The sequence below is a fragment of the Carassius carassius genome, chromosome 17 (genome assembly GCF_963082965.1).
Source record: "Carassius carassius chromosome 17, fCarCar2.1, whole genome shotgun sequence".
In the NCBI taxonomy this organism is placed as follows: domain Eukaryota; kingdom Metazoa; phylum Chordata; class Actinopteri; order Cypriniformes; family Cyprinidae; genus Carassius; species Carassius carassius.
In genome coordinates this window covers 6655677-6682229 of record NC_081771.1, presented here as the reverse complement: position 1 = coordinate 6682229, position 26553 = coordinate 6655677, and the positions used below count along the sequence as shown (strand labels likewise).

Genomic DNA, 26553 nt, shown 5'->3' with positions numbered 1-26553 from the left:
TTTCATGTATTTTCATCTTTGTTTCTGTTTTGGGGCTTTTTGTGTTCCTCTGTGTCTGTTGTTATTATTATATTTAATCTATTCTTGAGTACTGGGACAAAACAAGTTGAACTGAAAAGTGTTCATTTATGATGTGGAATTGTTTTGGATTAATTTGTTAAACATGTCCTGCTGCTTTCATTTTCTCACAAAATGTGTTTTCTTTCTGTGTATCAAATTGAATTATTATATTCCAACTGATTTCAAACTGTCACCACAGTCCGATGTTTTTACACACATTTTAAATTTATTACATTTTGTTCTTTTACTTGATACTTATAGAACCTTAAGATGAAGGGAACTATTTTAAAAATACCAAAACATTTTTTTTTACATTTTTGTTTAATGGATTTACCATACATTACTGTTTAGAGGTTGTCAGTAATATTTTGAAATGTTTTATAAAAGTGTCTCTAATGCTCACCAAGGCTGCATTTATTTGATTAAATATACAGGGAAAAAAATTTAATATTGTGAAATAGTGCTACAGTTGAAAATACTTTTTTCTATTCTAATATATTTTAAAATATAAATTATTCCTGTGAAGGAAACAATTAGAATTATTATTATTATAATCAGTGTTAAAAACAGTATTTATATGACAGAACAACATTTATTTGATATAAATATACTTTGTAACATTATAAATGTCTTTACTGTGACATTTGATCAATTTAATTTAAGTACTTGCTGAATAAAAATATTATTATAATTATTTTTATTTTTTACATTTTGAGTCCCTGAACTGTTGACCTATTCAACCACACTGTTGGTAGCATATAATATGTATGAACATCTTTGTGTAGTTTCAGGACATAATAATGTTTCTTTTAACTTATATTTAGGTTTAAAACTGGAAATGTTCTGTTTTTCAAAGCTAATGGCAGGTTTAGTTTGTTTCCCATAAATCAGTGATTTATTTTCTATGTAGAATATGAGTGGCTTAAAGCAGAGCATAACATATTTCCTTGCACATTATTTAAGTCCATTTCCCACACAACTGATTTGAAGCTAAATTATTACGCCAGCTGGTGCCGTGTTGATTTATTTCCTGTTGAGAAATGACAGAATTATCTTGTGGAATGGCAAGAGCCGAATGTACCCATACTAAATCAGCACATTGAATAATTGAACAGCGTTAAGAAAATTACCTCAGGATAAGTGGGAAGGCAATGCAAGCCTCCTTTTTAGGTGGGAAAAAAGTACCGGCATACGTCGCAAATAAATCTCTACAGGGAATGTATCTTGACGTCGCCACTGACACTCAGCTCTGCGGCTCGAATATAAATTTGACACCGGTGGATTTTGGGTTTACAAAAATAGAGATTAATACTTCCTCTCTTCCTTTTTCATTTTTACAAATCTCCACATTGCCATGGGAACTTAATGCTGGTCCCCCAGTGACGAGGGGTCAACGTTCCTAGCGCTCACAGGAAATGTCACAGCCGCTTTAGCATGCACCTCCGCCGTTCCTTTAATACTGTAAGGAGGAAAACACTATTGTACACAGCTGGTTGTCTAAAACGCCTCCTCTTTGAGCTCAGCTAGGTGTCCAGATGCTTCTGTCAGTCATTCCTTATCACTCCCGTTATATCTGAATTGGACACCCGCAGAGTGAGCGACACCCGCATTATTACACCCAAGAGCCGTCTTTGACTGACAAACCAAATAATGCCTGTTGCAAAGAATTAGATAAAAACCACCAATTTTAGTGGTTTCTCTTGTAAATACGCTCCAAATTTGGAGCATATTAGAAATTTTGAGCTCATGGCACATTGGTTTTACTTCATAGTTTTGCCTTTAAGTATCAATGTATCTCATAGAAATCAATATCTTTCTCCGTATTTCTGATTTATAGTGAATTTAATCGATATGGCCTGCATTATAAATGCAACTGTACCACATTAAGTCAGTAAGTCAGACCGGATAGATGCTGTATCTCGTAAAAGTTTGACACGGTTATGTGAGTGCCAGATGCGGCGATAATGAATGTTATGTCTTTAAGAACCATTGACTCATATACACTAAAAAAATCAATATCAATTACCTGGCTATTGGAAAAGTGTCAGAAGACAACCTTTCTATATCCTATTTTTCCTCTCTCCTCTTTTTCCCTTGACCAACAAGTGATTGCTCTGTTGTTCTAGTGATAACGGCGAAACTCATCGGAAGGCTCTTTTTTTTTTCTCGTGGCAGTAATTGCTGACTAACCTTGAGGGTGAGGAGTCGAAAGAAGAGGTGTGCTCATCAAGGTCGCTTCCCGTAAACAGATCTCTTGACAGAGCGTGATCTGAAATGACCTGTTTCTGCTTCCCCGGTTTATTTATCCAACTGACAAGGTCGTCAGTTTATCAAACGCGCTTCCCAGCAGAAGGCCTACTGAGATATGGACACATGATCCATCTAAGTAACGCCAGGAGCTCTCTCACACCCCTCTTTAGGGTATTAGTCCTCAACATAGATCAGCCCTTCACGTTTGGGTCAAGCCTCATGCCCCATTTGGAGGATAAAACGACCTATCTGGTCCTTCTGTAGACGGTGCTTCACCCCGCTACATAACCCTCCCTCTGGGTCCTCGGTAAATGTTTTTTTAAAAAAAACTCAATGATGGAACACAACCTCCAGGTAGGTCAGAGAAGGCCAGTTAGTGTACGAGAGTTGCAACCCGCTTAAATGCACTGTCCTGGGTCATATCTGCGAGCTTGTACAAATATGCAGCATTATTTATGAGCTTTTGCCTTTACACTTGAGCTCCGTTCACACTGTTAGCGATTCAAATGCTGCAGGTTGGCGAGTCTCTACTGTTGGACACTGGTTGGCAGATTCTTCTGCGCTCCCGTTGATAGTCGGCGCATCACACTGCTGCCTGTATGCGAGAGTTTAAATCTTCTGAACTTGGAATACCAGTGGTCACTGTCACTCATGATGCTGCCAATTGAAAATTTTATGACTTAGGTCGCTTTGTCTGCAAATTGCTGTCAGGATGAAAGCTCCTTTGCAGGAAACTCAAGAGAGATGAAGAAGCAGAGGGTGAGAGAGGGAGGGAATGGGATCAGGAGCTAAGACAAGTCAGTTTTTAACCTGTCAGAATATGCAATGTATATTCAGACTAGTCAGTTTTTAACCTGTCAGAATATGCAATGTATATTCTCTGAGTATATTTAAACAGCTTTATATATATAGTTTGCTTACTTTAATGTTTCTATGTATAATTAAATTATTTATTTGTTCAAGGTATATATATTACATCAGCACAGCGGTAGGTGGCAACAACTGAATCATTCACTCAACTGAATTAATTTGGTATATATATATATATATATATATATATATATATATATATATATATATATATATTACCATGTTGTTGTTGTTTACACTTTTTATTATTATGATTTATATTTAGGATATTTTTTTAATTCATATTTAGATCATATATTTATATTTTATATTCAGGTCATCAAATCAGGAAGAAAATGGCTAATTTGTTTTATTTGTGAAAGCAGGGATGGAATTCTTGTTACTTAAAATATTTGATGATTGATGTAATAATAATAAAAATTTCCAATTTCCTAATTTTTGAACTCAAAATGGTGAAATAAAATATTCTGTTTAACAGGATCTGTTTTATTACTCCTTGTTTAAGACTGTTCTATTTGACCTAGCATTAAGTGGAAGAAATTCTGAAGAGCGTGTTTAAGAGCTTGTTGATGTGTATTAAGTGATGCGCTCAGACGGCAAATGCCTCAACAAAGTCAACAGAATTTTTTATTATTCCACTCATGCTTTCATTTCAGAAGCAAATGTTTTGAAATGAAAAAAAATATACTAACCAATATTAAGGTCATGTTCCTTCACACATTACAAGATTTCGAGAATTTTGCCTTTAGTATTGTCCCATTCTTGGAAAAAAAACATTTTTTAAAGAGACCCAAGAGGGGGCATTAACCAATTCAGCAGTAAATAAATGATAATTTACACCAATTCACAGAGCTTTCTGGCATAGAGTTTTGGCCAGAGCACTGCCAGAGGAGTCAATAAGTATTTAGCCTACACTGTCCAGTTTGTGATTTCCAGAAGAAAGCTTCTACTGGATGCCTCTAAATAATGCCTTCAATTTCTCTTCCCCAGCAAAACATAAAAGGGCATAATAGCTCGCTTTTGCCTCAGTGGCATAGATGTCTTTGTACCAACTCTAAGTACACTTCTGGGGAGATTTGAGAATTCCCTGCAACATAGTGCCTCTCTTTTAACTGCTCACCTGCGCCGTGTCATACAGGCTTGTATCCTGCTAAGAGATTTACAGCTGTCCTTATTAGCTGTTACGAACAGGAGATGAGAAGACCAGCACTCAGGTTCATCTCGCTGGTGAATTATTGATAGGTCTTCGTTCGCTCAGGCTGGTTGGAGGGACTGAAAGTATCTTGATGACCACAGACTGGGCCACAAACGTTAGGAGTCTCCTCTGTTTGAACCCATCAATGTCAGAATGAATCTGTCAGGCTTGCTTACTCTGCTGAAGATATTATCTTAAGAATTTTCATGCTAGCTTATACTGGTTAATGCTACTGCTGGTGGATCAGCGTAGCCAAATTTTGCTGGTTAAACAAGTTAAAAAGCCTGCCGGAGACACCAGAATCCCATGATGATGGAAAGATGAAGCTCAGATGTTGCCTTTAAAATTTTCTTGGGAGAAACAAAAATGGAAACTCATTTTATAGATGTGCTGAATAATGATCAACAATTGATAATTGATCAACAGAAATGTTTGCATTTGTGTGAAGATCTCTGTCTATTGTTTACTGGTACCTTGGCAAACCTGAGCAGTTATGAGCAACTATTTTTGAGAACTCTTCTGCAATTTTATAGAAACCATGTGAGATAAAAGAAGATAAAAGTGAGTCAGGGCGTAAAATGTAGGTGATAAAATGATCTCAGGATAAAAACCTGAGAAATCAGTGACTTTCTCCTGGAATTGATGTCTTAGAAAAACAATTGAGATATTGAGGTTTTTCATTGCTGGTGGCCTCACTTTGTTTTCCGACACCAATATTTGAAATCCACACTCATCCTCCGTATGTCAAAGTACTTTTCTCTGTAAGAATTGTCTGAAGGTTAAAAGAGACAGGGAGAGTAGCGTTATAGAGATGGGCAAACAAATGTATCTCATAACTCATAAAACATCACCAACAGCTGCAAACGTAGGAGGGCTGCCCAAAAGCAGGTCATTCCTTGATCTAGATAAGACAATGTGCTGGCCTATTTGTTGGTAGTCTCTGGAGGTAGGGTGCATAACGGAGGAGCCAGGGAGAAAGGAAAGAAGGGACAGCTGAATTTAACCTGCTTTGTTGTGACCTGCAGTTGTTGTGCATATCCACGTCTTGATGTTCTGGTTTACTTTTCATCTGTGGTTATTTATGTGCTACCATTCAACAATTTAGGGTAAGTTTAAAATTAATACTCCATTCAGCAAGTGTGCATTGATCAAAAGGAACAGGAAAGACGTTTATAATGTTCTGTTTCAAACAAATTCTTTTGAACTTTATATTCATCAAGGAAGCGTGATGAAAATGTATCATGGGTTTCCATAAATATATTAAGGAGCACAATTATCTTGATGAGAAATGTTTCTTGAGCAGCATATCAGCATATTAAAATGATTTCTGAAGGATCATGTGACACTGAGCTGGAGTAATGATGCTGAAAATCCATCTTTGCCATCGCAGGAATAAATTGGATTTTAAAAAATACTAAAATAAAAAAACAGTCATTTTAATTTGTAAAAATATTTAACAATATTACTGATTTTACTGTACTGTCTTTATATATATATATATATATATATATATATATATATATATATATACAGTACAGACCAAAAGTTTGGACACAACTTCTCAATCAAAGAGTTTTCTTTATTTTCATGACTATGAAAATTGTAGAGTCACACTGAAGGCATCAAGGGCTATTTGACCAAGAAGGAGAGTGATGGGGTGCTGCGCCAGATGACCTGGCCTCCACAGTCACCGGACCTGAACCCAATCGAGATGGTTTAGGGGTGAGCTGGACCGCAGACAGAAGGCAAAAGGGCCAACAAGTGCTAAGCATCTCTCGGGGAACTCCTTCAAGACTGTTGGAAGACCATTTCAGGTGACTACCTCTTGAAGCTCATCAAGAGAATGCCAAGAGTGTGCAAAGCAGTAATCAAAGCAAAAGGTGGCTACTTTCAAGAACCTAGAATATGACATATTTTCAGTTGTTTCACATGTTTTTGTTATGTATATAATTCCATATATAATTCCACATGTGTTAATTCATAGTTTTGATGCCTTCAGTGTGAATCTACAATTTTCATAGTCATGAAAATAAAGAAAACTCTTTAAATGAGAAGGTGTGTCCAAACTTTTGGTCTATACTATATATATATATATATATATATATATATATATATATATATATATATATATAATTAAATAAATCAGGCTTGGTTAGAATAAGAAATTTTATTCAGTATCATGAAAAAAATTCTGAAATATTAACAGAAATTTTCCACTAAGGTAAAAGATGTGTGACAGACACTGCAGTCTTTCCACTAGATGTTGGAACATGGCTGCAGGGATTTTCTTGGCACTGAGGTCAGAAATTGATGTTCCAATTCATCCCAGAGGTGTTCGGTGTGGTTCATGTCTGGGCTTTGTGCAGGCTAGTCAAGTTCTTCACACTTGGTAAACACATTTTACTAGTGCCATCCTACGACCGTGCCATGTGAAAAATCACTGAGCTGTTCGGTACACTCTATTCGACTGAAAATGCTTGTGTAAGAACGTTGCATGGATGAAGGTTTGTTTTTATGTGCATGTAGGTGAAGCTCCAATAACATGTTATTGTCCATTTCGTGCATGAGTGCGGAAAACCTCATATCTGATCAGTGTGTGTTTTAGCCATTTTTTCTTTTCTCTCTTTTACAGTGTGTTTACCAATTATTATTACATTTGCCACACTTCAACAGTGTTAGTTAGAAATATATTATTTATTGGGGTCCACCCCATAGTCATTAATGAAATCCACAGTTTGTGAAAATGGATTATTTATATTCAATGTTTAGTCCATACCAATTAAACATCTCTTCCCTCAAGCTATCACAGCTTTTCAAAATAGTACCATCTATAATATGGCACCATGTTGTTGTTGTTGTTTTTTTTCCTTGCTCATTTTCTTTTTTATATGCTCGCTCATAACATTATCTTGAATAACTTGCTTATGGCTCACTCCTTCTTGAGTATCGTGGATAGAATATTTAGAATACCATCATGAATTAATGAAGCCCTCCCTATTTTTCTCCTTCATCCTCAAGGTCTCCACATCATTCGTTTTATCTTTGACGATGTGTTTTTAAGACCCTTTTATGTGCGTATGCACTACATGGTTTAAAGGCCATTGTTGTGGTAATTTTTGTAAGATAATTTGTATTAGAATTTTTTTTACAGATTTTTCATTGACCTACCTAAAAACAGATTTTAAAATTTACATTGGTTTGATTCCTGTTCAAGGATCAGTATTTGAATATAATTTTAAATGGCTTATTGAAAATATCCCAGCAGCATTAGACTTGTCCAAATACTTCTTCCAACAATTTTCTTTCTTTGTGAAAAAAAAAACATAAGCATTTCAGTGCCACTCTTATTCCACTTAAAAACATGTTGACAGTTTGTTGAAGGTGGGGATTTGAGATCTGACAAGACAAAGAATTCTTAGCAATGTGCAAAGGCTGAAAAACCTTCAAAACTGTCCCAAAATTGCACTCTTTTCCCTTGAAACGGTCTCTGTAAGAACATCTAGATCGTCTTGCGTTACACACTTAAAATCTCTCCAGAAGTCTCAAGTCGTAAATATCATCTAACATTTATCCTGTCAAAAAAACAAAGTTGCTTTTGTTGATTGTTGTTTAAGTCACAGAAGCACTCTGAAGTAATATTATCTTGTGTGTGTGTGTGTGTGTTTGCATTGCAGAATTGCTATATTGGAGAGTGGAAGCCTTCGGATATCCAACATCACCAAATCGGACGCTGGCATGTACACGTGTGTTGCCCGTAACCAGTTTGGTGAGGCCAGCAGCTCAGGAAACATGCTTGTTAAAGGTATTTGCTTCAATTCAGTCATTTTGGAGTCTTTGAGGATAAATAGCATCTTCTGCTCTATATAGGATATTTGGTTTTATATAGGACATTCTGCATCATACATCCATCTCACATCTGTTTTATACTGAAGTAGTATACACCTTCCAAAGCTCTTTGATCTTAGTCAAGTGGAATCCTTTTATTTCCTAATGAGATGAAGGAGTGCAGTGTCAGAACAGCAGCTGAGGAACCTGGAGGGACCCAGATCACAATTGTTGAGTCAGTGGAGCAGTGAGTTATTATGCTGTATTAAATATGAATGAGAGGTGGGTGTGCAGTGCCGAGCCTGTTCACTTAGGAGCGTTCTAAGGCTGGGGGGATTTTCAGGATGTAAGCACAACTCAGTGGAGGTCTCTATACCCTCTGCAACGTGTGTGTTTTACCTCCCTCATCGCTCTCTTTCTTCCTCTTTCCTTTGAGCAATATGTGGGCGGATTCGTTTTCTAAACAGCATTTGGGTAACATTAATAAGACAGGATGACTCTGATTCCATGCAGGGATTCGGATGGAATTGGGGTCTGTAATGATGGCTTTTGTGAGAATTGCAAATGTTGTGTCATAATTATAATTTTCGTTTGAATTTGTCAAACAGGATGCATACTTGCAATTCGAATTTGAATCAGAACTATATGAAATTAAAATTAGTGTTGTCAAATGATTAATCGCATCCAAAATAAAAGTTTGTGCGATTAATCGCGAATAATCATTTGACAGCACTAATTCAAACACATTCTGAAGTTAAGTACATTAGCTCCAGTTTTTAAGTCGAAAAGACAAACTTAAATCTTAGCTGGATATCCTTCAGCTTCAGATGCAATTCAAATTCTGATTCAACTTTCCATGGGGGTTTGCCAATTCATTTGCAACTTATTGATATAAGAGACTAATTCTTCAGTTCTGAATTTTGCACAATCCTGGAGATGGGAGTGTCTGGGCATTATAGAAGGTTGTAAACCCACTGACATGCACTGAAAAAAAATCACACATGTGATTAATTATAACCTTATGCATTAAGGGAATTAATTAATTAAGATGGTTTTGAGCAGTCCAGACTCTCCTTTTTTATTTAATTCTGTTTTTAAATTGGATGGGATGCCAGCAGTACTTGAACCACCAACTGTTAGTTGCCCGGAAAGTTGGCAAAAATTCATAATGAAGGTGAAGCAGAAAGCACAACGACAAATTTAGCTTTAGTTACTGTATTTGGCGAAGGTCAAAATAAATGAGGAGAAGGGCTGTGAAAAAATAATATCCTAAAATCACAGAAATTTCTATCTGGTCAGGATTCGATTTTTCAGAGGTTGCCCAAGGTGGCTGAAGAACATCGGCTAATTTGCTCTGTAATTTTTACTGAGGGATAAAATCAAAAGTGCAACTATGAAACACGATTTTTTACTCTATTAGATTTTACTTTATTAGGAAAAATTAATTTTGTCCTAATAGTGTTTTTGTCTTCATATTGTAGTTTAAGATACTACAATCTGGCCACCACTCCATATCTTTGTATCTTTACAGATCATACACACAAATAATTAGACTCCTTACCGATACACAACCCAGCCTTTTCATGCACAGCTATCAGAAGCACTTAGTAAAAGGGGTTTCCAAGCATTTTAAATAGAAGTCCTTAACCAACATTCAGGAGGTTCATTTTAATGTGATAGTGCAGAAAGCAAAGTTATGGGTCTATAAAAACCTCTGCATTTATCACCTCACTCGCATAAAGTTTTTTTAAAAGTGAACAACCGCAAGGTTTCTTGTGCTTTAAGTGTGACGTTGAAGTATACTTTATTAACCTTTGTCAACTATTGAAACCCTAAATCATTGCATGTCAAGTGGAGATCCATCAAAACCTCAATAAATACTGAATCCCCTTCATTTTATATTCGTATGTATTATGTTATCAATATATTGACATGACGCAGGGCAACATGGTGTGAGTAAATGGCATTTATATATAGATGGACTGGGGCAGAGGACCTTAAACACGATTGATAGATAGATTCAGTGATGCTGGGTTCTTTTCACTTGCCAAACATGTCAACTGAAGTGATATGCCACTGGCAGCTGTATGTCAACCTCCATTTTCAAATCTCCATTAGTATGTCAGATGAGTGTACACCTGCTGCATCAGCAAAGAAAATCCATAATTATAACATAGCAACAACTTTTGAGGGAAGCAGAAACCTTGTGTTGCATTTGTAGTATTTGTAATATTTTGTACACATATAAATGTAATTAAAATTGATACTGTATGGATAATTTCTAAAATGTCTATTATTACCTGTGAACTTTATAGACAATTTCATTCATTTTAAGCTTGTTTACCTGCTTGGACATTTAAGCTACTTCATTATTCTCGTAAAAATTAAGTAAAAATTAAATAAATGTAAATTAATACATGGAAATGTATGTAAATATATATATATATATATATATATATATATATATATATATATATATATATATATATATATATAACACACGTTAGTCATCTCTAAGGCCTTCAGACACCAGCTCAACAGCTCTCTAATAAAGCACCTTGGAGGTAGTTCTCCTTTTAGTGGTTGCTATAGTGACCGCTTTGATTGTTTCATTTGCCCTTTTTTAAGATGCAAATGCAAATGTCTTTTGCATGAGTCATATCATAATTATTTAATGCCGCTGATTCCTCTATATTTGGCAATGATCCACAAGGCTGCCTGGTGTAAACGTTTTCCATTGGGGAAAACGTGGAACACATTTTGTGTTATAACACCACGTCTGCATCTCGATTTTTGATGTAATATTTTCCCTAATGTAATAGGAATGTGATAAATTTGTCTGAGTGAAAATGTGAAAAATCTGATAATTTAACCACAGACAATCACAGAATATGACAGAGATTTTCTGCAGTCTCTGATGTAATCTGCCTGGTTTCCTTTATATTAGCACCGTTTTGGACGGATTGTTTGTATGCATTCACTTGACTGACTGAGTTTAGCGGCTCAAAATGATCTGATCGCAAGCAGAGTTTGGGTTAAAGGGTCAGAATAGAAATTGTGCTTCAGTAATTTTGCGTTATTTTTATTCGTATTATTATTTTAGCGCGTTAAGGATGGTAAAATGAATCACATGCATTAGCGCGTTAATGTTGACAGCATATGATAGTGATTTCAACCCTGTCGCTCCTTTTTAATTAGTTAAGCTGTCAGTAGTATAACGCTCCCGGTAAAAAATACCTATTTAGTCTATCATAAATCAGATATTTGTTAATGCAAACAAATCGTTTGTTTTCTCTGCCAGTTACTTGTAAAATCTTAATTCGTCTGTGTTCCCAAAGACTGGTTAATAATTTAAAAATGAATTACTTGCATTATAGATGATATACGGTTGTGGTCAGACTAGCTTAAGCAGAGAGAGAGATGGATGAGTATCTTATAAGTCTTTTTATGTTGAGTCTCCGCTCCATGCTTTCATCGAAAGACCCTCTTTTTTTCTCACCAGCGCCAGAGTGTTGTACAGTCACGCGGTTTTTCACTTTCTAACACTGACATATTTAATTAATCAAGAGTGAAATTCTTTAATCTGGAGATATTTAATTTAAGAATGAAACTCCACAGATCATTTCCCATCGTAAAGGTTGAAAAGCTGGCTCATAATTATTATTATCAGTCTCTAAAAACAGAATTATCTTTTGAAAGGATGTTTTATTTCTCATTTGTGGGACTTGGATTTCACACTCAAGCAATAACTGCTCTTTCAACTCAAACCTGTGTCAAAAAAAAGAGCCTAACGGGATAGCCATTGGCTCTCAGCCCGCCTCATTACTTCCAGTCACCGTCTGCCCCGTGCGTGTTGTTTGTGCGTCGCATCATCTCGCACCTTTTATTCCATTATTTCTCTTCATTAACGCAATCCTTAAACATGTCCGCTCTGTCATTACTGATGACATTTATCCAGACACTTTGTAATGCGTCTGAGGATGGGGAGCGGCCCATTAAATTGGTTATCAATCAGCCTGCGGAGAAAGATGCATCTTTTTTCTATCTGGATGAATTGCACGATTATCTTCAGATTTATTTTTGAGAAAGAGCGTCACCGGCGTCTATTTGACGCCCACCCAGAGCGTTTACTCTGGATTGTGCGTCGATGCATCCTTTCTGATATACAAATGTTCCCCTGTATGATCTAGCACCTAACTGTCACTATCAATAAGGTGCTGAGACTAAGACAGGGACATTTACATCTGCAATTTCATTTAGGAGTGGAAACCTGGTTTGCCCGTGTACATCAGCGTCTGCCGTAGCCCTTATTGGAGATGACAGTGGTTTATTTAAATTGACTGCGGTGATATGAGGGCTGAAAAATACCTTTCACATTAGATTCCCACTGGATAAGTCGCAAGTAAACTCTCCCAGCAAACAGCGGTTGAACTAAGCATTGTGTCAGCCCTGCTGATGTCCCAATCATCAGAACACTGAGAGGATATTACCCAGATTAATTAGTCATAATTAGAAATTGGTTTTGCTGGACAGAGATTAACTGAGGATCAAATCGTGTGTTTGGATGTTGGACAATGATATCAGAGCTGGTAAGAGATCATTCTCATAATGAGATCCCTCGCTGTTGCATGCGACGTTCACAATTATCCCACCAGCACCTTGTCATTTAAAGCTGCAGTGCATCCACTGAAACATAATCAAAATTTAATAAGATGCTTAACCATTTTTAACACATTTTGATAAAACAGTTGTAGTATAGTGGTATAATATATTGCTTATTGTTAGGTTTTAAAATAAATAATAATTAATGTTTTTTATTAACATTTTATACTAAACCTCATATTAATATATTATATATATTTTTTATTTGCAGTACACATTTATACTACTTTGTATATATATATATTTTTTTTTACTTTTATCACCACTATATTACAAATTATTCTTTATATAATTTATTAAAAAAATTATTATATTATTAAAAATAATTAATAAATCCAACTTTATTTTACTTTTCATTTTTACTGTAGTTTTGAGTATTTGACAATTTCATTTTGACTGAAATATATTTTTCAGTTAAGGCTTTTATAATTGTCATGTTATATTATATTATATTATATTATATTATATTATATTATATTATATTATATTATATTATATTATATTATTTAAAATAATTAATAATTGAAAAATGTTAATATTTATTTTACTTTCATTTTTTGCTGTGTTGTTGTATATTTGACAATTACATTTATACAGGCTTATATAATTATATATTATATTATATTATATTATATTATATTATATTATATTATATTATATTATATTATATTATATTATATTATATTATATTATTGTACGTTTTTAATATCCATTTTACTTTCAGTGGTGTTCCGTAGTTTCATTGTCAGCTAGCCTAGTACTGTTTTGCTGTGTTGTTGCACATTTGACAAGCAATTGTTCATTTTGACTGAAGTCATGTTCATTAAAGGCTTTTATAATTGTGATTTGATGGAATTTCACCCATGGCACTTTTGAAAAACGAGTAAATCTTTCTCAGATTAAGCACATATCCGAGAGGATCTATTTCAATTATTACTTTGTGATGTTTCCGACCCGTGTTGTCTTGAGTACGAGCTTCAAAAAAGGCGATTGAGAGATCCGCAAGGTTATCGCGGAGGGTGGAAACTCGATTGGAAGAGGTTGCAGTGGTCAGGTCTTTTGTCAGCTTTCTTTTGATGCGATTTTGCAGAGGTATTGGAGTGAAGATAAGGAGCCCTGGTCATTTTTAAACTGCCTTTGGAGTGTGCATGAAGAGAGAAAAAACACATGTAGGATGGATAACAGATTGTAATATGGTATAGATTTTATTTGTTGGTCAAGAATCTTAAAAATCATGCCAAGAACTCTTATATTTTTTGTTGGGGCTGTTGTATTCATGTGGACGAAGCTCGTGACATTTCCTGATACTGTTCACTCCTTTTCTCCCCAGTGTTCTCTCCACCGAGTCTCTAAATAATGAAATGGAAAATGGGCAAAATAAAAATGTAAAAATCTATATCGTACTGTTAAAACACTAATTGGGTTCCTGTCCAATTTAAAATTGTCATCTTCAGTGATGCAGTTTTGTCGTATTGTGTGTCTTTTGAGTTCTGTGGAACAAAAATATTTTAGCTTAAAGTTTACCATAAAACACACAGAAATCATTCACATTTAGTTGTTTTATCTAAACATCAGAGATTTTGCTTCTGTGGTGGCTATTTATTCCAAGTGAAGAAAACATTTATCATACTTTCTGCTCTAAGTTTGTTATGAAAGTTCAATATAACTAATATATATTGCACATTTTATTCTTAATTATGAATTTGACAGAATCTGACAGTAACTTAACCACTAATGCTGAAAAATATTTTAGATATTGCCTTTTCTGTGTTATGCTTTTGTTGTTGTTATACAGTATAAACAATAATAATCTGGAATCTGAGGGTGCAAAAAAATCGAAATATTGAGAAAATCGCCTTTAAACTTGTCCAAATGAAGTCCTTAGCAATGCATATTACTAATCAAAAATTAAGTTTTGATTTATTAACAGTAGGAAATGTAAAAAATCCATGGAACAAGATCTTTACTTAATACCCTAATGATTTTTTGCATAAAAGAAAAATCAACCATTTTGTCCCATACAATGTATTGTTTTCTATTGCTACAAATATACTTGTGCAGCGTATGACTGGTTTTGTGGTGCAGGGTCACATATATACTATGGCTTTATTGTTTTATGTAATATAGTAGTAGGCTATATGTAATGAAATTGTAGAGTTTCTTATAAACATTACTTACTGAAAAAAAATCATACTTAAAATCAATGACAAGGTGTTTTCTGCTAATAGTTTGACCTTGTTTGAGTTCGATTTCCTAACTCTAGCCTCAGCAGGTGCCTGTCGCACAGATCTGCACATTGGCTTTGCTCAATTGCTTTTGTGCCAGATCATTGCGAGCCTCCCAGAACCCTTGACCCGTATAAGACTGCAATATTCAAGTAGAAATATTAGAGACAGAAGAATACCATGTAGTCTAGCACTAGGATACTTACACAGACCATTTAACCATGCTCGGTCATTCTATCGTAGTGTTTTTCTGTTCCTGTCGTCTTTCTTCTATTACTATGAAGCACAGTGTTAGCAATACAGATGTTGCTGCATTCATTCAAATCTATGTACACACTTTTGAGGTCATTGATGTTTCTCTTTAAGAAAAATTCGGTCTGAAAGCTTCCACAGGTTGCCCTGTTAACACATAGGGTCTCATCCTCTCTCGACAACTTTAATGACAGACAGTAACAGTAACAAGGTATTATGCAAGATGGATATCACTCAGATTACGCCAACGAGAGCTTGAGGGCGTCAGGTCTTTTAAACGAGGTTATCTATGCAATCTGTCACAAATGATGATGGAGCAGGGTAATAAGAGGCATTTTCTCCAGTTCTACAACCTCGAGAGTCAAACAGCAATGTCAGCTTTGCCTTGAATGAATTCTCAGGTTTGACTTCAGAGATTTTCTTGCCACCGTTCAGGGCTATAGAGACCTGCTTCGCCCAACGCTGGCCTTAAGTGCACATTTGCGCGTTGCCTCAATGAGGTGCATTTCATCCATTACGACTACAATAGTAGGAATTAATAGCTTCTCGTTGGCTTACAATGGTAATTTTTCACCTGTATGCTTGTAAGTATAGACCGTAGAGGAATCCGCCTTGTTTGGAGACCCCAAGCCACTTCCACGCAAAAGAACAAAGGGAGCCAAGGGACATCCGTCTACTACAAGAGACAACAAACAATAACATGAGAACATTACAAGGAGAACAGGATGAAAGTGGCGAAGGTATCGGGGATGGAAAAATGGTACATTATTCAACGAATCCTCCAACAAGTGGCATTCCTGCAGGAGAAGAGCAAATAACATGCACTCTTCTGGGCTTCAAGGCGAGTGCTGTTGCATTCTGAATTAAATTGCCAGGCTAAGAGTTGACAGTAGAATACCAGGCAGTGGCGCATTGTCATCCCATTGTGTGAATCTGACAGACAGTCGGAGAGGGATCTCATCCAAACAATAAAAGAAGCGAGCCTCATCCGACGGCCCCTCATTGTGTTCCGCACAAAACCCATAGCAGTGCACCTGTTAGCTTTGCCTTTCCAGTTTGATATCAGTCGAGATGGGGAAAGGTTGTTTCATGTGTCGTAGACCTGTAATTCTAGAATCGAGTCCTCACACATAGATTGGAGCTCTGCATAAATTTTCGCTCGTCTGGGGTATCATTCACAGTGCTTAATTTAGTCCGACAGATGCTTTAGCAGAATACACACAGCGCCCTCAAGAGGCACTAAAGCAAACTGCAGTGGATTTTTTGCACCTGAAAGTAGAGGAGCAGGCGTGCTTGTCATGTTCCCTAGTGGAATGGCATCAGTTTCTATGTGAACTGAGATTTGGAAAGAAAGTAAGCTGGGCACTGGCCCTGCCAGTGTGTTATCTGTTTTTTGGAGTAGTGCATTCTGGGAGAGCAGATGGGACTTTAGGGGCTTTGCAGAGATCAGACAGTGACACATGGTAGAGCTCAGGGACCGTTCGTGGGATATTCACCTCTCAGTCCATCCTCAGATATTGGCCTGCAAGATAAGCGCGGTCTATCATGGAGCTCTGAACTATCTTACTTTTAAGCAATGTTCAATTGTATTTGAAAAAAAAAGAGGTTATTTTTTTATGTAAAATAATTACTCGATATTCTGGTTGATTAATTGATTTAATCGAAATTAAAGTTTATTTTTTCTTTGAAAATCCACCATTTGTTTTTGTTTTTTTATTGTCAATGTTGAAAAAGTTGTGCTGCTTAATATTCTTTGATGCATAGAAAGCAACAATAGAACCGCATCTATTTGAAATCTTTTGTAACATTCTTATTGCCTTTACTGTCATTTCTTGACCAATTAAATGCATCCTTGCTATATAAAAGTATTAAGTTCTAGAAAAAAAAAAATCTTACTGACCCTAAACTTGTGAATGGTAGTGGCTTTAATAGTTGATAACGGTACCTTTTGAAACCTTGTTTTTCAGAGCCAACAATCATTACGACTGCTCCCAACACGCTGGACGTGACCGTCGGTGAGAGCATCATTCTTCCCTGCCAGGTGTCCTACGATCCTTCGCTGGAGCTCAAGTTCACCTGGTTTTTCAACGAGCAGCTCATCCACTTCGACAGCCACGGAGGATACTTTGAAAAAGTTGGCGGAGTAAGAAGAAAATTATTACAAATTCCCTATTCAGTGATTTATATATTTATACCACATCCAAAAGTAATACTGGGATTACCAAGATAAAGTGAATAGTTTTGGGCTGGTCGTGTGATCTCATCATGGCAGTCATATGTAGAATAAAATAACATAAAAATCTAGGTTACTAAACAAAGCCATAGTTTGTTTTTGTTTAGTCATTTTACTCCCTTTTAAAAATACTACAAACTAATACAGTGTCTGTTAGCTGGTACCTGTTTCAAGGAGCCATACAGTATTCAGTTCACATGCATATATGCAAATGTATAGAAACTGTAATTGGTCATATGTTATTCTTAAGGTATTCATATCAAGTACTTTCAACTGAATTCTTGGGAAAAAATGAATCCTTTCATTAAATTCCACAGTTTTGAGTTTGTGAATTTATGATAAGAGATTTTCCCATTATATGTGCAGCCACTGACAACCCATTCTGTATTAATCTAGAATATAATTAGGCTTCCCTCTCAGTGATATGAATTACTGCACTTGTACAGTCACATGCATGTCTTTTCTTTTCGTTAAATGCTCTTGATTTTTTTTTGGGGGGGGGGCTGATTCTCATCATCTAGTTCATCATTTCATCCATAGGAGCCCCGTCGCCAAAGAATCAAGCGATGGAGAATGTTCTAGATGAAAGTGTTCTATTTAAAGAGTGAAAACTGCCACTCTTATATTATTGAACATGATTACTATGATTTAATATGAGCGGTGCATCTTAATAGCAGCACTCTGGGTGAAGAATGTGGGGAAGTATATACCCTGAAAAAGGAAAAACTATAAAGTTATTAATTCCACATATCCGAGCTTTGTTTAAGTCATTTAAACCATTCAAAGTACACACAGAGACACATACCAAAATAGATAACACTCAGTGCCAGAAATCAGACAGATTTTTGATTCATTATATGGTTGTGGGGGGGAGGGGTGAAAAATACAACTATTTGAAAATCTGTAATCTGAGGGTGCATCAGATCACAATACAGAGAAAATCGCCTTTAAAAATTGTCCAGATGATATTCTTAGCAAAGCATATTACTAGTCAAAAACTGAGTTTTGCTATATTTACGGATGGAAATTTACAAAATATCTTCATGGAATATAATATCTTAATATCCTAATGATTTTTGGCATAAAAGAAAAATCTATACTTTTGACCCACACAATGTATTGTTGACTATTTCTACAAATATACCAGTGTGACTTATCACTATTATTGTCCAGTGACCAGTGTCACAAATCAGCATGAAATTAGCATATTGGAATAGTTCTGAAGTGACACTGAAAACTGGAGTAATGATGCTGAAAATTCAGTATTGACATCACAGGAATAAATTACATTTTAAACATTAAAATTAAAGCATTAAAACATTGATTTAAAACTTGCTGTATTTAATCGTCTGTCAAAAAAAAAAAATTCTTATCAATACTTATGAACTTGGGTAAGTACATTTAAAAAAAAATAAAAACAAGCTAATTGTACAGAGAAATAAGCATAGGAGAAATAGCATTATTTAAATAAGAAAAATTCCTTTCTCTATACCCAAACTGTAATTCCTTACTTTGAACTTTCTTTTTTAGCAGCACTCGGCAGGTGACATCATGATCCGGAACATTCAGCTGAGGCATGCTGGGAAGTACACGTGTGCTGTGCAGACTAAAGTGGACAGCAGCTCCATCGCAACCGACCTGATAGTCAGAGGTGAAAATGCTTTAAAACCCAAAGTCCATTCACATCGTACACATCGCATATACAGACATAATCTTTTGCACACTGTGACTCTTGAATTTTAAATGTAAAAACGTACTGGATACAATGTTGCAGACTGTTAAACAAGTCCTTGAAGCATTGGAAGTATTTACCAAATGGAGGAAAGATGCGCTGGTCTTCCTGCTTTAGCAAAAATTACCCATAAAAAATGAGACATAATCTAATTAGGGCTTTTAAGTCAGTGAAAACATGTAGCTCAGAGTTAACCAGCTGCACTGCTGTGCTGTAGGCAGCCATTTATATGCAGCCTACAAGCGTGACAACGTGTGTGTGTGTGTGTGTGTTTGTGTGTGTGTGTTTCTGGTTTGCATGGCTCTCTTCTGTCTCAGGTCCCCCCGGCCCCCCTACCAGCATCCATGTGGAAGAAATCACAGATACCACTGCCACTCTCTCCTGGAGGCCTGGTCCTGATAATCACAGTCCAATTACTGCCTACACCATCCAGGCTAGAACCCCTTTCTCCCTCGGCTGGCAAGCTGTTAGCACAGGTGGGGCTTCTAACCAGCCTTCACTGATCAAAACATCTCCTTTTTTCTTCCCCCTGCTTTTTCCTCTCCTATAATATAGTGAGATTTTCATCTTGTGTTTTTGTATGTTTGTTTGTTTTTGCTTTTTATGCCTTGCTGAACTGCATTTGTGAAATGTTGTGTAGTTTGCTTTGTGTTTAGCCTGAAGGAGAGTATTCAAAGATGTTTAGCAAAATGTTGAGCCTGCTCTTTTCCATACCATAAAAGTGAAGGGTATACATTTAGCCATCAAGCTAAATAAATGACTTAAAGTATCATGAATGTCCCATAAAATGCCACATGACTTTTTAAGGATTTTGATAAATTTGTGCAAGGAAAAAACTGAACTCTAATTAATATATATAAAAGTCCCTTTCAAGGACAGTCTGTTCACTCGGCGGCCATATTTGCAATGCCTCCGTGCAACTCATACAAGACCAAGCATCTAAATGGATGAGGGAATCCTTTCAAAAACTGCTCACTGAACTCGCAATGAAATTACATATTTTAAATCAGCAACAAAATCTGAAATGAGCTGCCCCATGAATGTTTTTTCAGACTAGACCAACAAATGCGTATGCACAGTCTCAAGGCACTTGTGACTGCGTCTGCGCATTGGCTGGTCTAGCCTCAGGTTTCTATGGGAACCAGAACTTCTAATGGCTGCTGCAGTGACGCAATGACTTTACCAACCAGTGATTGGCTCTTTCATTTAGAAGGCGGGACTATTCCACCATATTGTGTGTTGCAGTTTCTCTTATTCATAAGTATAGGTGAAGTGTCTTTGTATTTCTATAGTCTTTGTATATATTCATTATTCATTTAAATTATATATATATATATGTGTATGTGTATATCTTTATGTTGTCTTCTATGTTGCTGCATTTGTTTAATCAGAAATATATTTAAAACAGTAATACTGTGAATACTGTTACTGTTTGAAATAACTTTTATATTTTAAAACATTAATTTAAAATACAAAATTTTTAAATATTAGCCATAGAAAGATATATAGATATATAGAAAAAATTAAGCCTCATTATATCCCCTGACCTCTTTGCTCTTTTTTGTACTTTATAATTTAAACTGTAGGGTGTTATTTTTATCTCTGTTTTCACAGCACCTGTCAATAAGCCCGTTTTTTGTATCTTACGTATGGAGCCTATTATCTCACCGAGCCGGAGAGATGTGCGCTGTGCGTGGTGTTTGTGTGAGCGTGCGGGGGGCCCGAGCCGGCTCACGACGGGGCTCATCTCACAGTATGTGTGTGTTTTGTTTTGTTCCAGTGCCGGAGGTGGTCAGGGGCTTGCATCTGACTGCTACAGTCATCGAGCTTAACCCCTGGGTGGAGTATGAGTTCAGAGTGTTGGCAAGCAATGCAGTGGGCACAGGAGAGCCCAGCAAACCCTCGAAGAAAGCCAGGACGAAAGAAACAGGTGAGTGCTTCTGTCACATTAGTCTGCATGTGGCTTTCAATTAGTGTCCTTTGGTGTTATGCACTATCTTCCGTTACTTAGGTTGAAGGAGGGACCCAAACTAAAATATCATAGAGACTTGGAGGCAGTGCATAGCAAAAAGCTAAAAAGCACTTTAGCAACCACACAGCAATATCCTGCAATGCTTAAAACATCCTGGCAGCTCATTTTGCATGGGCAAACAGCACTCACATTTCTTCAAAAATGTAAGAATGTAGTTATGCATGCAGTTTTATAGCCTCAAATAAATTACTAAAAGTCTAAATGGAGTATTTGTACTAAAAAACACAGCACGGCCATTTAAGTGAAATGTAAAAGGCAAAATCTAAAAATATACACTTGTCCTCATATATACGTGGTAATATATAAATAAATATACTGTACACTGATGTTTTAGAAAGATGTTTCTTATGCTCACCAAGGCTGCGTTTTGATTTCAATGTAAATAACAATTTTCTATTTTATTGGATTTTTTATGCAAAGCTGAATTTTCGGCAGTCATCACTCCCATCTTCAGTGTCACATATTCCTTCAGAAATCATTTTAATATGATGATTTGTTGCCTAATATATATTTCTTCATATTATTAACATTGAAAAGAGTGATATTGCTTAATGTTTTTACAGAAACCACAATCATTTATATATATATATATATATATATATATATGTGATGAATAGAACATTCAAAAGAACAGCATTTATTTGAAACAAGTCTTTTTTAGTATTACTAATTTATTTTTTAAAAATAATTACAGACCCCAAATTTTTGGACAGCATTTCAAATATAATTTTAACTATCAGGAACAGGAAAAGGAAAAAAGATTGATTAAAAATGGTGAAAAAGAAATGGTGACCGGAATCTAAAAATATACACTTGTTCTTATACCTCCAGATATGTTTAAACTTAATTTATATCAGTTTTAACTGTCAGTTCACATTCAGACTTCTAAATCATACTATTTAAATATTCAAATAGAAATAGTGACCAGCATCTGAAAATATAAACATGTCCTTGTACATTAAAACTCAAATGACATCCATATCCACAACTTTCAAATCATAATAAGAATTGAAGTCTTAAATGGTCAGACCTGAGCCGGACTGAGGAAATCCTTTCCTTCCTCCAGTTCCCAAGGTCACCCCAGCCAACGTGAGCGGAGGAGGTGGCAGTCGATCAGAGTTAGTCATCACTTGGGAGGTAAGATGGCCAATGCACTTCTTTCGCCCGTCTGGCTGTGTGTGTGTGTGTGTGTGTGTGTGTGTGTGTGTGTGTGTGTGTGTGTGTGTGTGTGTGTGTGTGTGTGTGTGTGTGTGTGTGTGTGTGTGTGTGTGTGTGTGTTTCACTCCCTTAGTGCATCTTTTGTATACCGTCTCCTTTTGCAAGCTGGCTAGACATTATTGTTCCCTTTATGTGAGGTTTTCATTAATCATAGTAAAGCGGATACACATAACACTTCATTTTTTGTAAGAGCTGCGCAGCAATAATAACTGCCGCTGTCATACAAGAGAAGCAGCGAAGATAATTAAATGGAGTTACCCTCCAATTTTTGCGAGGAACTTTTCAAAGATTGTGTTCTCTCTCTCTGTATCTCTTTTCATGAGACGTGTTCTATTGTTCAGGTTTGAGAGTCAGCTGGTGTTATCTTTTGAGCTAGAAGTTTGTCACAGGGAGCTTGAAACTTCACTTCGAGAGTTTCCTGTCGGATTGTCTTTGAAATAAAAATGACAGATACCACAGAACACCATCTGTTGTACTAGAGAATTTCATGTCTGCTTTTACTCCAAAACCACAATGTCCTACTAACGCAAGAAGTACAGGTGTATTTTACTGTACAAAACCTAGTGTTATGTTGTATTTTAACTTAAGATATAACAGGCATTCATCTGAATCAAAGGCCATTGCATAATGTTGGTTTAAGTTACCTTTTCTCCAAAGTATAAGACAGCATCTTTAATATTTTTTGCAAAGAAATGGCTATAGTATAGTGCATTGTAACTATTTTAGAAAAATCCTATCCAAGTTGACAAAGCAAAATAGATATTATTTTATAATGGAAAAATATTTTATGTGAAAATAACATTGGTTTAAACATGGTACTTCATGAATGGAAATGGAATTAAAATTCAGTCAGTATTATCACAAAAAATTATATTTACAAAATAAAATACATTTAGCTTATTGAATACAAATGTGATTTATTTTTTATGTGGAAATTATATATAATACTTTTAAATAATACTACAATAACATTTTATTTATTCTTTTAAATATAATTTTTTGATATCAGTGACTGCATTTTTTATTAATGAAGTGAAACACTTATTTACTTAAATAGGGAAAGACCAAAATGTCAAAATTCAAATCAAGAATGAAATCTGACAATAGTGCTATAATATATTGTGCTTTTATAGCTGACACCACATAAACAAAAAAACAACAAATAGATAAAGATGGGCAATAAATGTTACAAAAAATATGCTTTAAATATCTCTGCATTGTTAGCTTAGTAACATGCACCAGACTTGTTGAAATCAGTTGTCAGTCAAATGCTTTTTATAGAGTTTTAGCAGCTTCAGATCAGCCACGTATGAGGTTTAATTTCAGCCACAGTGCAGTCTTAGAAAGAAGCTGACTTTGTAGGTTCTATACAATAAGGTAGCTCATGGGTTTTGGAACACATCCCATTAGTTTTGGTCTCTCCATAGCAAATTGTTATTTTCATAGCAGACACTGGAGTGAGCGCTTGATTACAGGTGCATTTTTATTTAGCCATTAAACTCTCCCGCACAACTGTGTGAGCGTGAAAACATAACCCCCCCCCCCCCCCCCCCCCTTCTTTGAGTCACATGCCATGGTTTGGGACTAATGGATGCTATTTTCTGGTGGTCTCAGCGTTACTGCACTGCATTACTGCATGGTCCGACCGATACTTCAAACAAAACCACCATATCATTACCTGGCAAAACGATTTCCTGGGAGAAGGAATCCCTCTCTTTCTGAAGAGGCCGGGATGACCGTGCCATAGCACAGATTAGTGCAGATGCGCCATCTGATGCCTGAAAGGTGTCAGAGAAGTCATACGTCCTGTCATCTATATGAAAGATGGGAGTGTTTGTGTGTAAACCCCTGAGTTAATAGAAAACATACATAACAAACAAGTTTCATGGTTACCCAGATAGAAAAACCATGACATTTAGATGACATTACCCCTGTACATATCCAAAAAATGTGTTGTATTTGTCTGTCATGAGCATATATATATATATATATATATATAGAGAGAGAGAGAGAGAGATTTTGAATAGGAGTCATAATAAAGGTTATGTCATGTATTGTAGATGTATGTGCTTTATTTGTGGGTTGCAGCCTGTTCCTGAAGAACTCCAGAACGGAGCAGGGTTTGGCTACGTAGTTGCTTTCCGGCCCTTTGGTGCCACCGGGTGGATGCAGGCGGCAGTTCCCTCTCCTGAAGCCTCCAAATACGTCTTCAAAAATGAGACCATTTTACCCTTTTCTCCATTCCAAGTTAAAGTGGGGGTGTACAATAATAAGGGGGAAGGACCTTTTGGACCCGTGGTCACCATCTACTCTGCTGAGGAGGGTCAGTGTCATTAACCGTAGCGTTTGGTTGCGTGCAACAGAGAAATTCAAGTCGAATGTGCCTTTTGACATTTCACTGTGGAACGCTTAGCAGGCAGTTAATAGAAGCCAAGTTAACTGAAGTGTGTTGTGCCAGAACCCATTAATCATGGTCTGCCTTGTTTTTCAAAAAGAGTTGTTGAATGAAACGGTCTAATCGAAGAATTTCTCCTTCGAATCCAGAGCCTGGAAGGGCACCCAGTCGACTCAGAGCCAAGAGTCTTTCAGCGTTTGACGTTGAGGTGTCCTGGAAGGCCCTTCCCTGGAGCACAAGCAAGAAACGTGTTCTCGGCTACGAGGTACACTAAATACTGTCAAAGTAAAGTTGCATTCATTTCTTGGTGTTATATCATCATGATTTTTAAAAAACGTTAATATTAAAATCCTTACGAACAGTTTTTAGAATGAACATGAATATAACTTAAAAATATCTTTTAAAAAAATTGAAGGAATCACTTACATTCTCTTCAGATGTAAATGTCAGTTAATTGTTCTAATTCTTGAGCTATAAACTTTTTTTTTTCCTTTAAATCCTACAAAATAAATCTGTTGTTGACATGAGTACATCATTAACATGGATTAGCTCATAATGTTGTAAAATAATGACTTAACTAGTCACATTTTTAAAAAATCTGATACAATTATATATATATATATATATATATATATATATATATATATATATATACACACATATTTAAAAGTTTACTGATCCACAAATAAGCATATCAGAATGATTTCTGAAGGATAATGTGATGTTGAAGACTGGAGCAATGATGCTGAGAATTCAGCTTTGCCATCACAAAAATAAAATACATTATAATAATATTTCACAAACTTACTGTTTTCACTGTATTTTTATTGAATAAATGTGGCTTTGGTGAACATAGCCTTTTAAAAACAATTCAAATTAGTACCAACCTCAAAAGTTTTCACAATATTAAACATTAATAATACGTTTGTGAGCGTTAGTAAGTTAGAGAGGTTTTTCTGTGATTCTGTGATTGCTGGATGACTCTACAGGATTATGGGTAACATAGTTCTTAAATTTGGCAAATAAAAGCAGTTTTGCACATGGCAGAAATATATGTTAATACTGAAGAAAAATAAATTTCATAGTACCCTTTTATTAACCTTATAATGCAGGCTTGTTAATTATTTAGCAACAGAATTTTGTTTTAGGTTGTACTGCAACCAACTCCATTTAGTGTCATTTCATTTGATGATTTTTAAGTTCAACTTTTGGTAAATCATTTCCAATTATCATAAATATAAAGCACTGAGACCTTTTGTCCTCTGCTAAAAGTAGTGGAAGAAATACAAATTGGGTTTATATCATTATCCATCTCTGACTCTTCAGCTTAGACTGTCCAGAGACTTTTGGAGGGAAAAGGAAAATCAGTCAACCTGACAGTTGGAAAGCATTGCTCATGATGATTTGCCTATGACAGGTTCATTTCAATACTGCCACACTTCAGTGGCTGTGCAACCAAAGCACCTACATAAGCAGATAGCCAGGAATTCAGATATGCCACAAAGAAAATTACAAATGAATTCTTTCTCCCACTAGTGTTAAATTATATTGCTCTGAGTTTATTCAAGTTTAATGTTGAGCGGCTCTGTTTTGCCTTCCTCTGT

The 26553-nt window shown here is 35.8% G+C and overlaps 1 protein-coding gene across 3 annotated transcripts in view; it reads left to right on the top strand.

Annotated features, from left to right (window-relative positions):
• Positions 1-26553, top strand: part of cntn4 (contactin 4) — a 140435-nt gene that overhangs the window by 110046 nt on the left and 3836 nt on the right. For 2 of the 3 annotated variants that reach the window (XM_059570606.1, XM_059570604.1), the window contains exons 12-19: positions 8050-8177; positions 17307-17482; positions 19103-19223; positions 19622-19780; positions 21085-21234; positions 22403-22473; positions 24643-24877; positions 25099-25214. In XM_059570606.1, coding sequence (XP_059426589.1) covers positions 8050-8177; positions 17307-17482; positions 19103-19223; positions 19622-19780; positions 21085-21234; positions 22403-22473; positions 24643-24877; positions 25099-25214 — 1156 coding nt within the window. The remainder of the gene's footprint in view (positions 1-8049; positions 8178-17306; positions 17483-19102; positions 19224-19621; positions 19781-21084; positions 21235-22402; positions 22474-24642; positions 24878-25098; positions 25215-26553) is intronic. The other variant, XM_059570605.1, reaches the window with a different exon arrangement.